Source organism: Bactrocera latifrons, unplaced genomic scaffold (genome assembly GCF_001853355.1).
Source record: "Bactrocera latifrons isolate USDA-ARS-PBARC rearing strain unplaced genomic scaffold, ASM185335v1 scaffold_8, whole genome shotgun sequence".
Taxonomy (NCBI): Eukaryota; Metazoa; Arthropoda; class Insecta; order Diptera; family Tephritidae; genus Bactrocera; species Bactrocera latifrons.
Window position 1 is genome coordinate 735,245 of NW_017537489.1, and position 24,088 is coordinate 759,332.

At 36.8% G+C, this 24,088-nt stretch overlaps 1 protein-coding gene across 8 annotated transcripts in view; it reads left to right on the top strand.

Moving 5' to 3' along the window:
* Positions 1–24,088, top strand: part of LOC108976791 (protein alan shepard) — a 536,538-nt gene that overhangs the window by 310,725 nt on the left and 201,725 nt on the right. For all 8 annotated transcript variants that reach the window (XM_018946123.1, XM_018946127.1, XM_018946121.1 and 5 more), the window contains exon 2: positions 11,119–11,415. In XM_018946123.1, the coding sequence (XP_018801668.1) occupies positions 11,215–11,415 (201 nt within the window). In that variant the 5' untranslated portion in view covers positions 11,119–11,214. The remainder of the gene's footprint in view (positions 1–11,118; positions 11,416–24,088) is intronic.

Consider the following 24,088-nt stretch of genomic DNA (forward strand, 5'->3'; position numbering starts at 1 on the left):
AAGCCTGAAGGTCCGTACATATTTATGTGCATTTTACAAAGTCTTCACTGAGCGTTGTTCGTTCACGTAAACACTTTCGAATGCGATTCGTCTTAGTAGGTCTGTAGAGTGCATATCTAACGACATATATTGGTTCATTGTGAAACCACAGAGACTAAAATCCTCTCACGCTATCTTCTCACTTTATTTCACCCTTTATGCTCCCAAAAAAGTTAGTCAAGACGAAAATTTTTATCTCTGCAACATCCGAGACACCGTGAAGAAAGTCGCTATTTGCGATTATTTTCCTAAACAAAGCCTTGCACTCGCGTGGATCTCTAAATAGTTTCCATCATTGTCATTGTATGGTGTTCCCAATCTGGTGCCATATCTACCAATCAAACAAAAACTGACCTGTTAGTATTACTAATAATCGGCATGTGCGACCCATATTCAAGTGTTTGTAGTAAGTTAGGATTTAATCCATCGAGATTCCTTTATATTTATCACATGTTTAAATATTACATAGCCAGACGCATATAAATTTCATCTTTTCCGCAATCTAATTGTAGGGTGGTGCCTACTCTGGTTATTTCATCTGAAGCCAGTGCAGGATTATCGTGAATTAGGATATTACATCCACTAAGAGATCAAGCCATTCGCTCACTATCATTGATCAAATCCTTAAAAACTGTAGAGATTTCAAAGTCGCTTGGATATCCATATATATATATATGTTTTGTAATGGGCACACTTTTTGTCTGAACGAAAAGTATTTATTTGATTACCACGATCTCCGTAACAAAAAGCTGCAGTAACCTAGTAGACGGAAGGCGATTTTGGTATCTAATTTCACTGACTCTCTAAACTTCAGCGATTTGGTCCTTCAAACGGTACAATAACGCTATGTACTTAATGGTTGACCTTTTTCAAGGTCATCAGTAAAGAGGATTCTATACGCATCCCAAACGACAGAAGCTATAATCTTGCCAGCCGACTGTGGCGTTTTCCAGGCTTTGGAACGTTTCGTGCCTTCACCGTCTTCGTTGCTTATTTCACCACGTCTAAACTTAGCATACCAATTCTTGAGGGTTGATTTGCCTGTGGCAGTGTACGGACACTCTTCATCAAGCCAAATTTTTCCTTCAAAGTTATTCTTTAACTCCGAAAAACAATATTTTATTAACACGCGAAATTCCTTTGAATCCATTTTATTTCACAATAACAATAGCTGCTTCACTCAAAATGATACAATTCACAAACTAATGATCGAACAGCTATCAAATTTATACAGCTGCCTTTTGAAGGTTAGAACTAACTAAAAATTATACGGATTTATTTTTAGTGGCGCCATCTGTGTATCAAGCCAGGCACAATTGATCTGTTAAAAGCAAATAATTAAAATTGCGGCTAATTTTCCTTTGCATAAAGTCTTCAGTTTTACATTAAAATCCCTCAAATTTTATTTTTTATTTAAATATTTTTCCTTTTTTTGCACTGAAAATTCGGTTATATTTCTACACAATATTTTATGGGCTAGGTCACTATTTTTCCCTCAAAGCTTTTTCACTTATACCACCATCACTTCCACCATTGCATTGTTTCAAATCACTAAATATCCACTAGTTGATTACCGCTTCCATCACTCTGGAGAATTTATCTACCGCAGCGCAGTTGTCACACCTGACGAAGAAGTATGTACCTGCAAAATATGATATATACGTACTTGTATATAGTATAGCTTTGTAGAAGGGACTTCATTTTTCAAAAAGTATTTGCGCGTACAAATATTTTAAACTCTTCAACGGTGATAAATTAATAAATGAGACTTCATACCAAACAAAACACAATACAAAAGAAGTGTCAAGGATGGACGATATTTTTAAGGTAGTCACTCACACATATATACATACAGACAGACAATTCAAATCTTAGTTTTACTTCTTCTCGGCAATCGAAGATGTCCTGCGCGTACAAATGTCTCCAACTTTTTCACTGCCAGCGCAAACGGCTGCGCTCAAAGCAACAACTAAAACAATAACAACAAAGAAATCACACCAACTATCACGAGAGTACCGCATACACAACTGTCGACAACAACAAGCATGTGCGTCACACCGTAAATTCCACTCAAAACCGCTGCTGTCAAGCTGTGCTGCTTTTCATCCATTAACGGCTCTGGGGAGCGATTGTGGAATTTTCTGGTTTAAAAATTATGATAATAAATTATGACTTCGTGTGACAGGTAAACATAAAAGATAAGCCACAACTCGTGACAACAGCGCCACCACACGCCTTGCCCCGACCCTTTGAAGCAACGCTTTGCGCTTAGTTGATTCATTATTATGTGTAACGCCAACATCCGCCTCCCTCTCTTGGCAGCTTCCTTTTGCCTCCCACATCCACATCTAGGAAGTGAGCAGAGCAGAGAACAGCTTCTGCATTTAAATTTTAATATTTATAGGCTGTTCACGCAAAAGTTTGGCGCTCGCTTGTCAGTAGGAAGGATGTGTGCGCGGTTCAAAAAAGTTTTCGTTGCTTCCTCGCAAAAATTTTAACACAATTGATAAACTACTTGTAGGTGAAACCCATGTATGCATGTATGTTTGTAAATAACGGTATGTGAAATGATGTCATCATTAATTTACGAAGTGTTGGCAGGTGAAAGTGCTGATGAGTAAATGTGCATATAATTTGGAATTTATTAGAAGTCTGTAATCAGCAAAATTAGAATCTGAAAAGTAATTATAATGAGCGGAGATAAAGTACAGTGGGCCGTAACCACCACTGAAGCAAAATTTCTGAGTTATGACAAAAATGGATTTTAATATCATACGGTCTTCGACAGGCAGCGGCAAATATTTTTGACTTTGATTTGAAATCTGTTTTCATACAAGCTTACATCCGTAGTCCATCCAAATTAGTGTGAGAAACTTGCCCAATCATATACCGAAGTCAGGAGGGCTTACCAATATTACTTATAAGAGAGATTCTCAATATGTATAGGCACAATAGACCGATAGGGACAGCAAAAGACGCCATACATATCCCGTTCTTTGGACATTTCTCTTCGGAAAGGTTTCGCATTTCATCATGGAAAGATATACGATCGAACAGCGAGTCGAAATTATTGACATTTGCGCCCGAAATTCGAAGTCAGTGGCGTCAACTTTAAGAGCGCTACGTCCAATTTAGTCTAGTGGAAAAAGTGTAATCCACAGGCACAGTACAAAATGTTCACGTGCCAGCGAGACAAAGAAGTGCCCGTAGTATCGAGAATATTACTGCAACTTGCGCATCAACTGAGGAAGACCCAAATCACACTCACACCGTTTTCAAGCATTTGGCAACTCTGTGAAGTCGTTGTGGTGAATTTTGCGAAAAGATACTGGCCTTCATTCTTACAAGATCGACTTGACGCAAGAACTGAAGCCGCTTGACCACCATAATCGTTGTATGTTCGTGAATCGAGCTGAGTAACAACTTGAAAATGATGCGGATTTTCATCGAAAAATCACCTTGAGCGAGTAGGCTCATTTGTGTGCGTAAATTAGTGCCGCGTGAGGTCACTTTTGACTAAGAACAACAACGAGTTGATGATTCGGAGTAGTGTTTCGAGATGTTTAGGCCTAATAAACTCAAGTTTTTGCATCGATATGTGACAATGGTTGAAATATGGCTTAACACCTTCACTCCGAAGTACAATCGCCAGTCATACCGGTAGATTGAAGACGCTAAACCGGCTCCAAGGCAGGAAAAAGCGCAACATTCGTTTGACAAGGTAATGGCGTCTGTATTTTGGGATGCACATGGAATAATTTTTATTGACTACTTTTAAAAGGAAGGATCAGCAAAAGTGACTATTAAATAGCGTTATTGAATCGTTTGAAAGACGAAAAGAAAGCGCAGTTTAATTAAGACAATGCACCGTGCCACAAGTCAGTCAAAACAATAGCAAAAATTCTGAAACTGGGCTCCGAATTGCTTCCGCATTCTCCTGATCGGGATCCAGTGAATATTTCCTGCTCTTAGATCTCAAAAGAATTCCAGCTGGAAAGAAATATTTGTGGAATAAAGAGGCCTTGTTTTTGAAGCAAAGAACAAATCGTACGAAAAGTTGAAGGGTCATGGAGAATCGGGAATGATTTGATTGATCTGAAGTTTTGCAGACATCTTTTTCCCTTCAAAGAGCTGCTCATTTATCAGAATCGCCGATATCGAACAATCATAACATATAGCTTCCATAAATCCAGATAGATCAACATCATATCCTTGTATGGAACCAATCTTCATTTTACGAGAAATCTTCAAGAAATTTTACGAGGCTTACTGTTCAAGGCAATAATTCAGTATCCGGCGAAATACTTCAGATCCAACCACTATAGTATACTATATGCATTAGGTGATTCAAACAAAAAAAAAACTTTTTCATTTGGTACTCTGAAAAATAGGTTCCTAGACTCCTCTAAGGAAGCGTCTCGTATTCTAGACAATACAAGCTTCGTAGAAATCATTCCAATTGAAAAATTATAGCATTTACATAGCTCTCTTACAAACTGAATGATCAACACTTTTTTATTGTAGCTGCTTTACAAATGCACATATGAAGGATACTTTAGCTACGATGAAGACGAAGTTAAAGTTTTTTTTTGTCTTTTTTTTTTAATGTAGATTCGGCAAGGTGTTGGTTGACCTACTTTACTACCTGCTATGGCATAATAACAGTCGTGGTTCAATCTCCAAGTTGTCAAACCAAATTTGCAACTCAGCACCTGCTCTCTCATATTCTCCTACCGTTCTCCCAATTCATCAATTTATATTATATATAAAAATATATTTGTATAAATAATTAGCGCACACTTTGCCAGAATGGTTGCGGTTACAACCGATGCAATCATACACTTAGCGCTGCCGGTGGTTGCACATTTGTCTTGGCAGCTGTTGCCGAAACCACGCGACACCGCGAAATGGAACACGGCCAAAAATTTATGCCAGCAAACCTTGTAAGGACATGTGATAAGCAGCGGCAGCAGCACACTTAAGGTCACACAAATGCTGCTGGCTGCATGTGTGTGGGTATATACAGTACATATTTTGTAGTATATATGAGCTGCTTGCTAAACTTATTCGGGCATTAAGCGCAGCCGCACGGGTGCAACGCCGCTGCTCCTAAGCGATATCTTCGGTTGCACGCTTAGCAATTGCCAGCGGCAATTTGTGGATCGCATTGCTTTCAGCATTTCTTTTCGGTTGCATTTCGAACGCATATACTCAAGGAATGCTGTAACGGAGCGGCAACAGAGGAAACTGCTTAGTGACAGAAGTCAAGACGCCCAGTAGGCCTTGCTGCCATCAACGGTACACCAGCCAATAACGGTTACTGCTTTGGCCAAAGTTTCGAGGAAGCACACATTGCACACAGGCGCAATGCTAGCGGCAACAAATTATCCAAAAGTTTTCGATTTCAACTGCAATGCTGAATTTATGTTCCTTGTTTGTTGGCAGCGTCAGCAACAACAATAACTCCAACAACAGTCAGCAACTTATGCGGCGAACTTTGAACCGACTACCCACTGGGGTGCAGCAGGCGGCCGGCTGGGTATTACAATATTTCCGTTTTGGTTGCTGCACGGCAAGCTTGCACCGCGCACACACACATACATACATATATATACTGTATATATTCACATGAAATGGCTAACAGCATGGCACTCTGCTAGTCGATGGCAAAAGAAAAATTCAGAAACAAAAAATATTTGCACAGACGCATCGGCACACAAACTAGCAGCAATGGCTGCAAACATAAAATTTACAATAGCAACAACAACAACGGGCACGATAGTAGTTGCAGCAAGTGCAATCAGCATCAGTGGCTGCCTACTTCAAATATCGAACAGCATTTGGGCGGCCGTTATTTGTAACAAATGGTCAACAAGCAGCAACCAAAGTTGCAGCAGTTAGTAGCAGCAGCAACAGCAAATCCATACATGTTAAAAGTTTGCCAAAACAAGTAACAAATAAGAAATAACAAGTTTCTATGTCGTTATAGCTGCAGTTGTTTATTCGTTTGTTAGCCCTTTAGTGGCATCCTCTGCCACGCGCGCACACACACAAACACATATATAGCCATAAACATTTGAATTTGCTCGCACAGCGTGGCCGCTTGGAGCTTGTGCCTGCTAGCCGAAATGAACAAGCGATAACTTGAAATTGAAACTTCTGGCTGCAAGCGGAAATATCGGAAGAAGAGTGCGGAGAGTTGCATCTAACATACACTCACACATATACATACAATCTACACAAATATGGACCGTTGCATTTCAGTGATTTTGAATTCTTGGCCAGTTATTTGTGGGTTGTTACATTTCGGTTAGGTTCGCCAAGGTTAGCTTAGCTCAAGAAGAAGGCGTAGCCTCCTTGTAACTTTTGGTTACATTGTACATATAAACTTCGAATGACTTCGTTACAACTTGACAATAATTAAATTATATTGAAATGTAATATTTCTTTGGGTATAAAGCGATTCTAAATGGCATCTCTAATTAGCCTCTTAATTGGGCTATTAAGTCATTTTCATTATTTGGAGATTCCACGTGAAACCAGGTTCTTCTTCACTTAGTCTTTCCAACGGAGTGGTGGTCTTCCTCTTTCTCTGCTTCCCCCGGCGCGTACTGCGTTGATTACAGAGTTTGAATTGGAATGTTTTCATAAATTCGGACGACATGTCCTAATCAACGTAGCCGCGGTCTCTTAATTCGTTAAGCTATATCAATGTCATCGTTCCATCGAACGCGAAATTCACCATGGCCTGCGCGCAAAGCACCATAAATCTTTCGCAGAACGTATCTCTCGAAAACTTGTAACACAGACTCATCAAATGATGTCATCGTCCATGCCTCTGAGTGGCTTGTAGTCTTTGGTCTTTGTTTGTCGAAAGTGGACTTTGCTGCTCAATTGCCTACTCAGTCCAAAGTAGCACCTGTTAGCTAGAGTTACTCTGCATTGGATTTTGAGCCAGATGTTTTTGTTGGTGTTAGTGCTGGTTCTAAGACAGACGAAATTAGCTCCGACTTCAAAGTTATGACTGTCAACAGTGCTCAATTAAACTCTTTAGCATTCCGCTCGTATTATTGCCTCCAACAATAGATTAAAGATGTCGCGCGATGGGGAGTCGCCTTGTCCGAAACCTCGTTCGGTATCGAAAGGCTCGGAGAAATTCTTCCCGATTCTTACTGAGCCCTTGGCGTTGAACTTGCACATTGTAAGGTTCTAACTTAGACGTCTAGACTGCTCCAGTAGACCCAATTTAAACAAAATTTAAATTTCATGTTTTTTGATAAGAATTTTATTTTTCTATTTTATTGACTGACAATTAATGATTTAAGTTATTGGCAATTAAATACTAAATTGACTGGTCGTTTAGTATTGTCATTACAGTACGAAATTTAATAACAATTATATGCTAAAGAAATTACGAAGTAATTTAAATTTAATGAATAAATGATCTTTCCAGCGGAGTGGAGGTCTGCCTCTTCCAAATCGATATCACAGTAAAAGAAATCCTGAATCTTTTGTCTGTTAGGTTACGAATGATGCAACGTGGAATATTTCTCATGGTTATTTCAATCCGGTATCGCCCACTCTCATGCAACTTTTTTAACTTGCTGCCGAAAAACTCTTTAAATGAATACTAGAAATACATTTTTTCGGAGAATTTCGCACCTTCAATTCTCCTCACGCTATATTGTAGATTTTCAAGTATGTCAAAGTGATTTCGTTTGCTGGGTTGTCTGAGTTGCCGATTTTGTGTGGGTGCACACGTGTCTGCACCTTGGCCTTTGCCAGCGCATGCACTTCTACCTGCGCATTGCCATAGCAAGCTGGCGAACGAGGGACGAGGAAAATCATAAAATATATCGACCGGATGTAGTGGTGCACAATAGTCAAGATATAATGCGCATTACATTGCTAGCTGTGTGGTACAGTGGTTGTTATTTATGTATTTATATGTAAATATATGTGTGTGTGTGTGGGGTGCTTGTATGCGAGCGTGTGGCTTACAAGTCCAATTCAGTTTGATAGCTCGAAATTGGCCAGTTTAGTTAGGAAAGTTGCACATTTTGTGTAGAAACCGGAAATTACAAGCCAACAAGCTGACATACGGAACTGTAGGTGTGTGCCTGTTTGTATACAAGTACATACGTACCAAGAGATAAAAGTAGCGTGTAATACTTTACCTTTAAATTCTGTTAAATATGTTGACAAGCTTGTACGGTTGGTACGAAATTGCTGGTTGCATTACTATTTGTACGTGCGTGTATGTGTGTGTGTGTAAGAGCTCGTGGCATCCGTGTCTTTATTCGTATTAACTCGCATGACACACACACACACACACCTATACATACATATGTATGTGGTTGTAATTGTTACTTGTGCGCTTGCAAAGGTCAACACTAAATGGGCGTTTTTAGCAAGTGGCAGCAGCAGCGACAGCAGAAGCCTATATTTAGGCGCTGGAAAATTATGTTGATTAAAAGCATTTCCAGACACATTGAAATTTATGCACACCAACACATATTTGCTTACGAGCGTATGTGTACACGTATATATGTGTGTGTGCGGCGATTAGTTTCATATGGCTGAGTGCATATATGCGTGTGTGTGTTGGGTGTTTGCTCACCGCTCACGTATGTCCCCATTTTCTCATTATACAGTCATATATGTATATGTGTATGCGTGTGCCATAATGCCCGCCAGCTACAGCGCGTACTGTTCAACGATTGGACTTGCGCAGCAGCACTGCAATCGACATGAAAAATAAGGTCGCCGGAATGCTAACCAAACACATCGATGCCTGCCACAAGGACATACGTAGAAAAGTATAGCAAATAAAAATTGCGCGAAAAAACATGATCGCAATAACCAGTAAAAATGTTATAATGAAATCGCGGCACATGCGATTCGCATAAATTTGCCGCGCCGTAAGCGTTTGCCAGCAAATGAGTTTGAAAATTTTCAATTAATTTTTGTTTTTTGTTTTTCCGCATTTTCCACATTTTCGCTATTTTATGTTATTGTTGTTGTGCTCTATTAAAATCGTAAAACGTCAAAATTTATTACAAGCACGTGGATGCGAAATTTATTAGAGCGTCATTAATGCCCGTTAGGATGTGTGTGAGTGTGCGAGTGTGCGTGCGTGTGTGTGTAAGCGTGTATTAGATAATAAATACGCTCGAAATTAAGCGCGTATTTGGCAGTTGGTTGTGCGGCAGAGTGGCCCTTGATGGTTGTTAAAAACCTGTAGGTCGCAATTTACAGTTATTGTTGGCAGCAGACGTGGCTTAATCAATAAATATTGCTTAATAAAGTTTAAAATGGCGATTAATTAGAAAATATTTTTGTGAAAAATAACTGTTTTTTATTATAAATCCTTAAACATCTTATTTTCAATCTTCAATGATACCACTTGCTTTACAGCGTTCAAAACTCTTTTATATCTAAATATAGTTTCAAGTGAGATTATGTTGAAAATTATTGTATTAATGCTGACTAAGCACTCGGTTGAAATTCGTGCATTGCAAAAACCAGAAGAAATGTTAACTTCGGCTGCACAGAAGCTGTAATACCCTTCACAAGTGCATTTTTATAGCAAAAAAAAAAAAGTATAAAAATAACTTTATTCTAATATTGATCGGTCAGTTTGTATGGCAGCTATAAGATATAGTGATTCGATCTGTACGATTTCTTCTGAGATTGCACCATTGTCTTAGATAATAATTCATGCCAAACTTCGTTTAGATATCTTGTCTAGTAAAAAAGTTTTTCATAAAAGGACTTGAATTTGATCGATTAGTTTGTATGGCAGCTATATGTTAGAGTAGTCCAATCTAAGCAATGTATTCGGAGATTGTAGCGTTGTTATTGATAATAATACATGAATAATTTTGTAACAATAGTGCGTCAAATGAAAAAGTTTTCCACACAAGTTCTTGATATCTATCGATCAGTTTGTATGAAGGCTATATGCCAAAGTTAACCCATAAAAACGGTTTCTACATCTAAGCACCTTTTTGGTAAGAAAATGATGATTTTAATTCCTAAAATGAAATTTCCTATGCAACTTTGCATAAGATACCTGCTGGCATTAAAGATTGACAGCAAACTTTGTGATGGGCACCAATATGACAACAACCAAATATTATTTGTTTACAAAATCACTTTGGTTTAAAAAGATAGCAACTCTGCGTTAACATATATTTTTACATAAAAATTATTTTCCAAACTCCTGGCAGGTGTAAATGTTTAAAATTTCGAGTTGGTCTTTCTTCTTCATGCCTTCTTCCTAACTATAATTCCAGTTTCATCCTCATTAAGGTCTTGACTGAACGCAAGGACAGATAATTTGAATAAGTTTTGCTTTCCTAAATTATTTTGATTGATATTGCCTTTATTTATAACCAGCAGCAATACCCATTTCACTTTCTAAACAAAAACGAATAGAAAACGATAGCTGTGCTAGAAAAAAAATGCGTACAATTTGGAACAAGAGTATGCAAAAGCTTAGCAATGCTTCCCAAAAAAGTTTTCATTAAAGGCCGTGAAGTCATCGAAAACTTGACGTATAAAATAAATGGATGACTTTTACTTCTGTTAATGAAAAAGTTAGAGAAACAGTGCTTGCAAATCGTCATTTTGGCATTAAACAGACGCAGTGGATCTCAACGTCTTTTATCGATCGACTCAACACATTTTGATTTAGGAAAACGTGTATATGCTATACTGTAACAAAAGACCTGAATCCTTTGCTTGAGGCATGTCGAGTAAAAATAGCAGAAGAGATGCTTGAGAACATAGCTGAGAATCCCAACGAACCGAAAAATTCAAAATTCACTGAAGTTTAGTGCCTTCCCAGTCAAATGTATCGAAAATTGGCTTGGGAACCTGAGGAACCTTAGGATAGCTTTAGGGTCTCTAACATCGCCATGCAGACATATAATCCAATCCTCCCACACATTTGTAAATTATTTAAATTTCTACAGTAATAACAGATTTACCGAATTTTTCTAGATTCTTCCTTAACTTTTGCATTATTCCAACATTTTTCATTCATTTTCCGAGTATTATTTCGTTTACTTACAGGGAAGCTCTTCCACAGTACCGCCACCGCGTACAGCCTTCCCTGGTGCACCACCACCAACTTCAGCAGTCGCATTAAAAGGGGCCCCCAGGCCAGCTATGACTAGTCCAGCAGCAGCAGGCGGCTTAGCAGGTGCTCCGTATCGCGGTGCCAGTTGGACACCACAGGGTTACGCTCCAGCTGCCGCTGCAGCGGCTGCTGCCGTCGCTCAGCAAGCCTATAGATATACAGCTCCATTGCCGCAACCAGCTTACGCGGCCTATACACCGCATACCGCAACAACACCAGCAACAACTACGGTGAGTGAAATTTCAGCAAATTTGTGTAATTTTTCTTTAGAGTTACAGGGTGATTTGGGGGAACAATTAATGGTTTTTTATTTTTTTTATTTTTTTTTTTGTATCTTTTTTCAGGAAAATTAAAAATTTGGCTTAAGAAAATTTAAGTTTACAACAAAAACAAATATAATTATTATTTATTATATAGTCATATATATTTATACATACAAATTATTTAATTTTTTTCTTTCCCCGTGCCTTACTGGGTTAAAAGGCGCTTGAAAAATTCATAAGCGATCTTATTAAAATTTGGTCCACCGAATTATTGCAACAAAAGAAAACTATTTTAATTCCACGCATACATACATATTTACATATTAAAAGTTGAATTGAATGCTTTCTTTCGCTCGCTGCATTCGGCTCACATAAATATTAATTCTCATTCAGTATTCTATATGCAAGTGTATATGTCAATATAAGTATGTATACTATATATGAATATGAAAATGTATGTGTTCATAAATGTATATGGCAATACGTGTGTGTGTGGCCACAGTGGTTCGCTGCAATTTCGCATAAATATTAAAAATCATTTGACCGAAAAAATCCATATGCTAACAAACCACCAACAAATTTATAGCAATAACTCCTTGCATACACAAGTCCATACATACAAACACTCATACATATGTACTTGTATATATTACCCATATAAATGAACAATATTCAGTTTGGAAAAGTTATACTATGGCGCTATTTGTTGCCATTCTGACGTTGCCAGCTGACGGCGACCGAAAAACAAGCCACGGCTGAGTATACAATATATTAAAAAAGTTTTTGCGGAACACCCACGCACACATAGCGAAAGCAATTTCTCAAGCTCAGCGCCAGCAGCGGCGTAATTTTGGGCGGTGGCATTTAAGGAAAAATATTTGTAAATTTATTTACTACTTTGCCGAACAATGCCTAGTGGTTGCAAGGTATACCGGAGGGAAATTTAATTACAAACTGTTGCGATTTCTTGAATGACGAGATAACTTTAGTGGATATATGGTTTTGGAGAAAAATTAAAAATGGTGCAGGTACAAGCTCAATTTCAAGCTTCTTTAATATCTACGCCCATAACCATTTACGTGGTTATAGCCGAGTTATCAATAGCGTCAGTTGTTTCCAAATATTCCAATGTCACTCCAACGGAGTGGAGGTCTTCCTCTTCCTCTGCTTACCCTGGTGGGTACTGCGTCGAATACTCTCAGAGCTGGAGTGTTTTTATCCATTCGGACCACTGACCCAGCCAGAGTGCCTGTGTCTCTGAATTCACAATGTCGTCGTATATCTCGTACAGCTCATCATTCCACCGACTGTGGTATTGCCCAAAGGACTATAAATCTTTCGCAGAACTTTCTCTCGAGAAATCGTAATGAGGACTCGTCAGATGTTGTCTTCGTCTATGCCTCTACACCATATAGCAAAACAGGGATCATTAACAATTCATATTGCTTCACCTGAATCAATTCATATGACTAAAACAATAACTCCTCTTTTGGATCCAATGCAACCGAATGAAATTTGTGAGAAATGGTCGATCATATATATATTATATATAAACTCAAACCATTTAAAGAATCAAATCAACAATCGTTGTATAATACCCAAAAGTGTTATTATGATACAAAAACCTTTGTTTGATTTACTGAAAGCTCTGAAAGCTAAACCCTATACAATTCTCTCCAACTGATGTCAGATTATAAGGCTGATCACAAGACAGTACCGCTTTTGGACTGATTGATGTCAGAAAAAGAGCAACAGTAATATCATATTAAGTGTCGACAAAGCGTCTTGTACCCATTACTTAATTTAATTTCTATTACCGCCAGCCAAGCTGGATGTCTAAAGATGACATTTACGGTGTTTTAATCTTCATCTCGCAAATCAGGTATTCAAGTCGAAAATTTTGAGATATTTCAAACTCGTTTTTCTCCAAGCAGCATACGCAACTGGCATCCGGTATGATTTTTAACCTTACCGCATGAACACGAAAAGTTGATTTATAACCCCTACAATTAGGAAAATCTTAACTTTGCAAAACGCAAAAGGCTCGATGGTTCTCTTGCAATCGAATTCGGGACAGAAAGATCTAGGGACCGTTAAGATACCAATTGTTGCCCAGCGCTTACTAAGCGCCCATTTTTCCCTGCAGTCTAAAAATTACCCCCACGAGGACAGCGAAGCTCAAAGAAATGGTGTTGTAAAATGAAAATGAAGATAAGGATTTAGTTTGATAGATTGAGAGAGATATAAGGTAGCGATAAAGAGATAGATATGGCAGAGGTGGGGAACAATATAAAGGTTGAGGTACTCAAGTTGGCAGACAGCGTTCTGCATGAGCTGAATGAATGAGATGAATGAGATCAATATTTCGATTGAAGAGGAGATAGCGATGATGAAATGAGAAGTATCGATAGAAACAAAGGTAGGGACAGATATAAATAAAAATTAAAATAAATATGAAAGGAGATATGAAATTAGACAGAAAGATTTTTGAAAGTGGGTGAAAGATATAATTGTAAGTATATATCTATAAAAGGTGAGGTAGCCAAAAAAAAAAACAAAATTGAGATAGAGATAGAGATAGAGATAGAGATAGAGACTGAGGTAGAGGTAGAGATAGATCGGAGGAAGAGGTAGAGTTAATCTAGAAATAGGCATGTTGGAGAAACTGATATATATGCATATAGAGATAGCGGTGAAAATTGAAACGAAAAACGAAATGGAGAAAATTGTCGGACATAGAGGCATAAAAAGCAAGAGATATAATAAAACAATAACTATTGACATTGATATAAATATAAATATATGCATAAATAGATACAAATTTTGTATGTCTAACCAAATTTTGTATGTGGAATCATTGCTAATGTAGGATATAGAAAAAGTCTAACGGTGATTCACTTTTATCAAAAATACAAGCCTACTAGTGGTACAAAGCCTTCAAATACGGTCAAGAGATTGTTGAAAACTTGCCTCGTTCTAGACGTCTTTCGACCTCTTGAATTGATGAAAATATTTAAAAAGTGTATGAGAATATGATGCTTGAAAATCGTCAAGCAATTATTAGAGAGATGACAAGAGTCCGTTCAATTGATCTTCGAGGATATTTTGGGTTTGAAACTCGATCTTGCCTGTCGCGGTAAAACTGAATTTTTTTTTTAAAAGGCACACCGCAAAGAGGTCTCTTTGAATCTGCTTGATCGTTCGAATTCCGATCCCACATTCATGGAGAGCATTATAATGAGTTAGACGTGTTTGCAAGTCAACAATCATCGGAATGGAGAGAAAAAAATGAGCTGAGACCAAAAAACAACACCAAAACGCTCAAATATGAAGATCAATTTCGATATTCGTGGTTTGGTGTATCATAAATTTGTTGCGAAGGAACAGATAGTCAATAAGGAATTCTGTTGTTGAGAACATGATTGATTTTTTCTTTCAATACAAATAAGTTATCTTGCTTGCTATGCTGTATTGAGTTTGTCCAAAACTAGTGGCTGCCAATTTTTATTTAAAATTTTCGTTTCCCGTAATTTAATGATTAATTGACTGAAAAATTTGACTCTTCACATGATTACACCATCTTCCTTAGCAACAATTGCTTGAATTAAAAGCAAAAGAATAATAATATCCATAATTTATTATACTCAAATTAATTTGTAATTTAAATGATTAATATGCAGCAAAAAGAAAAAATCTCGAATTATTCCACAAATTTAATTCAGCCACTCGACTTTAAAACAAGGTCACAGCCAAAATTAGGGCAGCTTAACTTTAATTGAGCATCTGGCCGCTGCTTCCGACTGACGGATGTGTTTCCACGTAATTTCTTAAGCTTGGTAATCTATGTAATCAGACATACATATGCCCACAGGCTTATGTGTTCAGTGTGCGCGTGTATGCGTGTGTGTGTGTGTTTCTGCGCTTGAGTTTAATTTCACGCAAAAATTAAATAAAGTATCCTTGCCGCACGCATAAGTACAACAAATGAATACAAATTAGGAATAATTAATCTCGAACCTCGGCAAACTGCGTCGACTGCGGAAACATAAGAAACGATAATTATTTGAAGAGGGTGGCAGCAAAGTGATGAAGTTAATTTGTGTTAACAACATCAGACACCCACATTAAATATGCTTAACCTCAAAATATAGTGGGAAAAGCGGCCAAAGATCGGTCGTGCATCGACGGTAGTTGTAGCCACTGAAATGTCTTGGTTTTTTGTTTTTCAGTGTGGTTCTTTATTTGCGGTGGTTTTGTGGGAGGAGTTAATGCTTACCTATAGAGATGTGATGGAAGAGTCCCTACGGTATTCTGAGCTATGCGAGATTGCGTAATTGCAAGGGGTGCCATGAATGCACGTCGAACTCTGTGTATTGTGCGGTATATCTTTTTATATGTACCTTACTTTCAGTGTTTACTTTGCTTTTTTGTATTATCATAATACTATTTCCGTAGCTCAAGTTTCGTATCGGATTTAGGCTTCCTCTATCCCAATACCATAATAAAACAACATACTAATATTTTAAACAGTTCGGAAGTCACTTAGACTTGTTCCCTTTCTTTCCCCTTTTGATAAGAAGGTGCAAATTGATTGCGGTAGATATGATGTCTAAAAGTATTCTTTGATAAAAAAAATTTAATGGCAGCGATATATCAAAGTTAGGTTAGGTGAGGTAAGATCATAGAATTGTTACCCATAAACTCCTAAAAGTACATTTCCACATTTCTCAAAATAAATTACTAGAGTTATATTAGTTTGCTCTCTCACTTAATGGGAAACTCGCTGTGCCAAGCTTTCATTTCATTTGCGCTCCACTGTACGAAACAAATTTTAAGAATCGTTTAGCAACACCGTTAGCAATAGTTGTTCAATAGCTTCACTACTTCGCAAGCAAAAAGTATCATTTAATATATTGTATACAGTATAAACTATATTATATTATATACATATATATATACAAAATAAACTGTAATATTACAACAATGCTGCTTACAAATTAACCAAATAGCTCCTTGGCACCAAAAACGCTTACGAAAATATTTATTTTTTTATCGCCGCAAAACAGCCACAAGCGTCTAGCAAAACGGCCACTAAAATGTGTTCAGCACACGCACACAATGACAAACGAACAAAACTTTCGATATGACAATTTACTTGGCAACACTGCAGCATTTTGATAAGTGACTACCACTCAGCGGACACAATAAAATCGCATTTCGCCAAGCGATGAGCAGTAACCACAAAAGCTTTGACTACCTCATCGCAACCACACACCGCCAATCCGACAATGTGTGGCAAATGGGTATTTTTTATTTGTTACTATGTCTGCGACAATAAATTCGGGCAAGCGGAGAAATGGCAAGCAGCAACAATGTAGCTCAATAAAATAGCCACAGGCTAGAGTTCACACAAAATAGAAGCGAATAGGAAACTACATGAACATATTAGTACACGCAGGTATACAAGCCTACACAAACTTAAAGAAAATATTCAATAAAGCGTATTGCCGCAATCATACCATATATAAATATACAATATATATTATTATGTATTGTACATATGTATACATATATGTATATAAATTATTTGGCTTTGATTGCCACTTAGTTGAATGTACCCAAACTGAAGCCGTCGCTTTGCGCCGTAAATGTATTCACAGTATATTTTTGCTATAATAACGTTGTAATGGTATTACTGTTATCAGCCTAGCGCCGCCATTGCCGCACGACTTCACACATTTATAAGCCGATACATACACATACCAAATATTTACAGTTCAGTCAGTGCTCAGTTGCCGCCATTGTTGTTTAACTAATTTTTTACCTTTCCTCCTTAGCTCGAGTTTAGGTTATAAGTTATTTAAGATATGAGCGCTTGGTTGGGCACCCAGTGTGCCGAAATGGTTAAAGTAAATTAGCAAATAAATAACTGAGCGCCTCAACACACGGAGCAGTTGGTGCTTATATGTATGTGTATGTATGTAGAGATGCTTTTATTTACTTTTTGGATCCGAAATGAATATTAACTATATTAATAAGTCAGTGAGCATGTGTATGTAAGGTGTCCTAATAAATTTTTAGATCAGGTTTAGTTTAATAAGGAAAGTATTATACTGTTTCTTTGCCCCCAGTAGCGCAGAAATAGTATTGACCATATTTATTTCGAGAAATTAGAAACTAGGTATTCAAGCATTAGAAATATACAGTGAATTAACAAGTAAGGAAGGGCTAAGTTCGGGTGTCACCGAACATTTTATACTCTCGCATGATAAAGTGATAATCGAGATTTCAGGCGTGGTTGGGAACTGATTTCACCCTGCAAAGGGCTTCCCACAAATAATTATTTGAAATAAACTCGGGATTGTCACCTGCATTTTCAATTAGACTGGACTCTATAGCCTTTAACAAATAAAAATCCTATTATAGTACGCAAAGCAAGCAAAATCGCAATTATAACCCATCCCTTGTTTCCTAATAAAAGGATCGCATTATTTTACATTTATACTTTTAGTCTTCTGCTCGCTAAGGTTAGTCAGTTGTCTAACTGTCTTCGATTCACCGTTGCTCTGGATGAAATGGCAGCAAATTTTGCAATTTTGCTTGTTTAAGTTTCCGTTGAGCCAGAAATGGGAATCATCGCTGGACAAAAGTTGGTGCGAAAACGTCGGATCTTCTTGGAACTTTTCAAGAGGCAATAGTGCGAAGCGATGTCGCTTTGGAAGGTCGTGGGCTTCAGTTCTTGCACAACCTGTATTGGAACGCTTTCAATTGAAGATGAGGAAGTAAAATGCGCCAAGTCGTTACACGCGTCAGTCCGAGTTGTTGCAAACGGCGCCGAATAGAGCCTCCACAATCTTCGTCTGTAACCTCGAGCTCCAGATGCTATATACACTGCGTCCAGAACGTGGTCTATTCGGTCGAATATTGCGATAGTGTTGCGAATTGTACGCTCAGTAGGCAAAAAAGTTGAACGATTTGTAAACGTTGCTCAGGTGTTAGTTTTTCCATGATGAAATGCTAAACAATAACGAATAAATACAACGTGTGATCTGTGAAAAAGGACTATTGAAGAAGATAACTCCACTCTATCCCTATAGATAAAATATGTATGTATATGAGCAGCGTGACGACCTGAATCAATTTAGCCAGAACCCTGTATCTGTCTATATATTCGCAAACTATCCCCCCAGTTTTTAAGGTATTCATATAAAATTTGACACTCGTTTTTCCTCTCTAATAAATTGTCCATTTGTCGAAACACCCAATATCGGAGCACTATAACATATAGCTGTTATACAAACTGAACGATCAGAATCAAGTTCTTGTATGGAAAATTTCTATTTGACAAGTTTTTATTTCATCAAGGTTTGGCATGTATTATTGTTCAAGACAACGGTACAATATCCAGGCAAATTTTTGATCGAAACTCTGTGTAATATGGCTACCATACTAACTGACTAAACTGAAGTTCTTGTATGGAAACATATACAAATATGCTAGGGGCTTTGTAGCTTCGGAGCAAACGAAGTTTGCAATCATATTTTTTACTAAAAGAAAAAATAAATTTTATTTAAGTTTAAATTCATTTTTTGAAACCCGTTCCTTTTAAAATTCAATGTCATCAAAGTACCTATCACAAAAAAAAATTATAATAAGAATATTCTAAAATTTTATGGCTTTATTTGTTTTTCACTTTACTAATTCTTCTCAATAAGTTTTGTGGCAAACTTCATATTTGCTTAAAATGTTTTTGGCATTTATTAAATTGCTTGTGATTTATAAATGTCGATGAACTTAGCAGCATATTATGTATATAAATTTATCACACATTCACACATATACTCATATACTTATACACACACACAATGAAATGATTTTCAGTATTTACACACACGCACTTGCTTAAATCGATAAATATTTGACGCTTCGCTGTAATTTTCTTTATCACCTGACGTCATGTCGTTACACACATCACACATATAAATACATAAATATATACTTATACAGCCATATATAGCACATATGTATATTGCCTTTGCTTAAAGTACTTCTATTTTTCATTTATGCGTTATATTTTTATTTTGCTTGCCATTTATTTGCTTCATTTCCAATCTTGTCTAAATGTCCTCAAGTCACTTTGAAATTCCCAAAGGAGCGATTTAAAATATCTACTGATGCTTGACACTAAAATCTAAAGCACGCGCCATTCACTACGAAATTGTACTCTAGGTAGGTGGGTTGGGGAGGGAAACGACATATTTATGTATAACAGTCGTGCGACCTGTATTAGGGTGGAATCGTTTGCTAGAAGAAAAAGTAGTTATCAAAAAATACCTCCCATCATATGGAACTGAAAATTTTCTCTAAAGTTGAGTTGTAAAGTAATTTTTATAAATCTTTTTTTTGTTTTTTAATTAAATTTTTTAATAAATTTTGTATTTCAATTTTAAATTTTCGTTTAGATTTTATATTGAAAACAATAAGTTCTCTTAGAAAAGATAGGTCAAACGTTCCTCTCAGGGAACTCCACATTATTGGTTTTGAGACTTGGACTCTACTAATTTACTTGGATTTGTAAACCTCGTATTATTATGCTTTAGAAAACATATGCATATGGGTGTTATATAAACTGACTTTAGCAAATGCTTCGTTAGATTAAACTTCTCGACTCATGTACATTCTTTAATTAACTAGATCTTCTAGGCATTCAACCAAGATTTCTTCAATGGATGTATCCTTATTTTTATAATATAATAGAACACAACGAGTAATATTTGCCCCATTCCAGAGCTCATAAAAATCAAAAATACATCACAATTGGTTTCCTACCCTATCTGAGTAAATTTGACCCGGGCAATTTTTCATGTATTCTAATACAAATTCTTATTATCGCAGTCCGCGCCAATAGAAGCACACCAACTTTTAATCCAGTTTTACATACACTTGTCCAAAGTGAGTCTTTCAATCCCATTAGCTACATTTTTGCACAGTTTTAGTGTCATATTCTCCTCAACTAGGTTGTTGAGTCTCTGTTTTGTCAGAACAATGTATTTGTCTGTATTCATTGGCATAACTCTTCCTTTGTTCAACAAACTTCCATAAAACCGTTAATAGCGTATTCTATGAATTTCGATTCCATAGTTTTCTTCTTGTCGAAAGCCAAATTTAAAAGACTACATGACTAAGCTCAACTCCAACTCTTGAAGCTTACGTGGATCAATTTATTACCAGAAAAGTCTCTAGTTAAAGTTAAAAGACAAGAAAGTAGACATATTATAACATAATCCCTTACGATAAACTTTAATAATTAATAGAAAATTTCAAAATTTCCTGCAAAATGAACCTTCCTAGGGAACTCGCAAATATTTAGATAGCCACTTTGTTATTTGTAGATGTATATGTAGACATAATCAATATATGTATCTATGGCATATACATATTAGCAATATACATATCTGAGCAAGACACACATGACTTCAGATTGCTACACAAGCACACGCATACAAACAACAAATCGCTGAATGTTCGACGATCGATAACAACCTGTCAAATTTTGCACCTGACATTCTGAGATACTTAAAGGCTCATAACTTTTCCAAGGATAATATTTTTATTTTCACGCCTGCAGTGAATGCTTCACAGCTATCTTTAAAGGATATGACACTAAGTGGATGGAGTGCACTAGAGCCTCGGGAGGCGATTGGGGGTTGGAGTAAGCGTCGTGTCTAAGGCGCACAAAATAGCGATTCCTTAAATAAAGTTAAATGCTCGGTAACATAAAGTTAAATAAATACGCACTCACACACACAAACACAGAGGCAATTGTGTGTGGTAATATATGGAGCTGTTTATTTTGGATTTTTCGGTGGTAAATTTTGCTTCCTTTCACCATTAAGGGGATAATGATAATGGAGGGTTGTTTACCCATTGCGCATTTTCGAATTGAATAGGCAATAAATATAACAAAAAAAAAAAGAAAATACATTAAACGCATCTTAAAGCGGCGTTGTTGTTGTGGCAAAAAACTTACCTTAATACGGGAGCATAAATAAGCAGTCATAAAGGTATGCTCATTTATGGGAGAGCGCTAACTTAGACGATTGCTTGTAATAAAAGTAAAATAACAATGAGCCAAAAGTTGGGGTATTTCAAGGCATAGACAGTAGAAACTGATAAAATACAGATAATTTTTATACAATTTCTCGTTCTATAGCAATTTAATGTGAGTAAGTTTATTTTTGTAGTATTCTTAATATAAATGTTTCTTTATTCAGCACGAGTGGTTGATTTATGGTCCTGTAATCAATATATCAATTATTTCGTCCGGACATAAATATTAAAAACAGATTGCACGTCTCTGGGTTTCTGCAGTTCTCTGCTCGCTACCTTTGAATGTAGCTATCTTACAAAGAGACTTTGATGGAGAAGCAATAATAAAGTTTTCAAGTTGAATTCGATATAAGAAGATATTCGTATACCTCATTACATAAGATGGTATAACTCATCTCTTATTTATTTCAGACTTAGACCAGTTTTACAATTGCTAATGATCATATTGATAAAGTCTAATATGCTCTTGGGTGCTAGCGAAGCCAAGTGATTTCGAAACATGAATCCAAAGCCCTTAAAGTAGCGTCTGTAGACTGCCGAGCAGTCAATAAGAAGGTGTTCTGGTCACAGGCTCCCTGTGACGCAAGAAACTAAGTTTATGTTGTGTAAGTGCGTCTTCTGCTTGCAGTGCCCCGAGTAGAATGCGACAAGTAGTCTGAGTTAATGCCTAGGGAGGATTTCATATTTAAACCCGCTGAGGTTATAACCTTCTATTAGCAACTTGCTATGCTGCATGCCGCATGCCTTGTAGTTGCTGGGAATATATCTCTCTGTCTACCACTTCTCCTTGCGGAGCAGCTCGTTTATGACATGAAGATCTACAAATACTGCTAGTCAGCTGATATAGGTTGGTCGATAACCCTGGATGAAACTAATATGTAATATTTTTGAATCTGAGCCATAACTTTCTAATTTCTTAGAGATACCCGATGCCACAAATCAAAACTTAAATTCAACGCAGTTGAGTAAAAGTCTAAAAGTGTGAGATACGAGGAAATGTGAAGTTTTAATTTGTTCCTAGGTCATCCACTTCCAAACAGGCAACTATCTCTCGTAAAATTTTCAGTCTTACCGTGTGAATCCCGATTGTTCAATATCCAGTCAGAATTTCTATAACATTTTGAAGATAAACAGGTCACTAGACCTCTTACGATTTGTTTTCGTCCAGTTGTTAGTATCTGATTAGCACCGACCATCCAGTATTGGACCTTAGGGAACAGTGGAGCTTCATCTACTGAGACAGAAGTGTAAGACTTAGCAAGCTCATTAGCTTTACTATTTACTTTAATTTTACTATAACTAAGCTATCAAAGCAGTATAATTATAAAGTAACTCAATACCAGAGATAATTAGTACAGACATCCCTCCACTAGTCTCAAACGGATTCTCAGCAAGCTCAGGGCTAATATCGCCGGCCTACTATCGGTGTGGATAGTCACCACTCTGAAAGAGCCTGCACACCAGAGCAATAGATCTGCTATTGAATAACATAAAAAAGGATTCTTTTTTAATTTTTACCACTTTTAATAATTGTAAGATCCTCAATTTTTTGGTAAATCCATCAAAAACCAAGTCAAATTGGGTTTTCTCGGCTACGATATCTTTCTGTCTGAAATTGCAACGCAAGAAGAGCATTAAACTACTTGCCGAACATGGTTTCACAATCATTTGGATTTAGACTACTTTCGCTACACTAAGGTATATCTTCGATATTAAAATTTCGTTGTATGTTGCAAAATTACTGGGATCGATACTAGAAACCTCAACAGCTAGCTCAAAGTGCCTTGTCGATGGATCAGAGTATCCTGATCCATATATAATTTTTCACAGCATAAAGACCGTATTTGTTCAAATGGAATCACCAAAATTTCCGTCTAACTCGAAACTAAACTTCTTTTCGAAGCAACTTTGAAATAGGTAGAAGTCTTACCTAAACTTTTCCATTGCTGTCACGTGTTCGGAAATGCTTTCATTATTTTATTGAAAATTTTTGGAAAAAAATCTTTGCAATCTTCGTCATATTTTTTGTTTTTTATTATGATGAATATAATAAAATATAAAAGCAAAATTATTTGAAACAAAGGTTCTAAGGTTAAAAAAGTCACCTCAGTCTCCTTAGCAGATCTCGCAATTTTGAATACCCAAAACTCTGTACTAAACTTCAGTGATCCAAACATACACTTTTAGTCAAAATGCTGGCTCGATATTTGCCTTAGCCGAAGATCTTGCTTGGACGCTTGACTAGTAAATAAGTATTATTTTGAGCCGTTGGCTACGATCGATTCAAAAAGACCGCTCTGAAACATAACTGAAAACTCCTCCGTTCACACAAACTTTACTTCCCCCACGTGTCCGAACAATACATTTGTTTTTATTATATTTATTTAATGTCGCAGTTGGTGGGCAATGTACAACACACACAACAAAATTATTATGAAATAAAATATCAGCATTTTGATAGGAGAACATTTCCATAACTACATTACTTCCATTACAACAATTTGAAATTAATGAATTCACCGCGTTTATT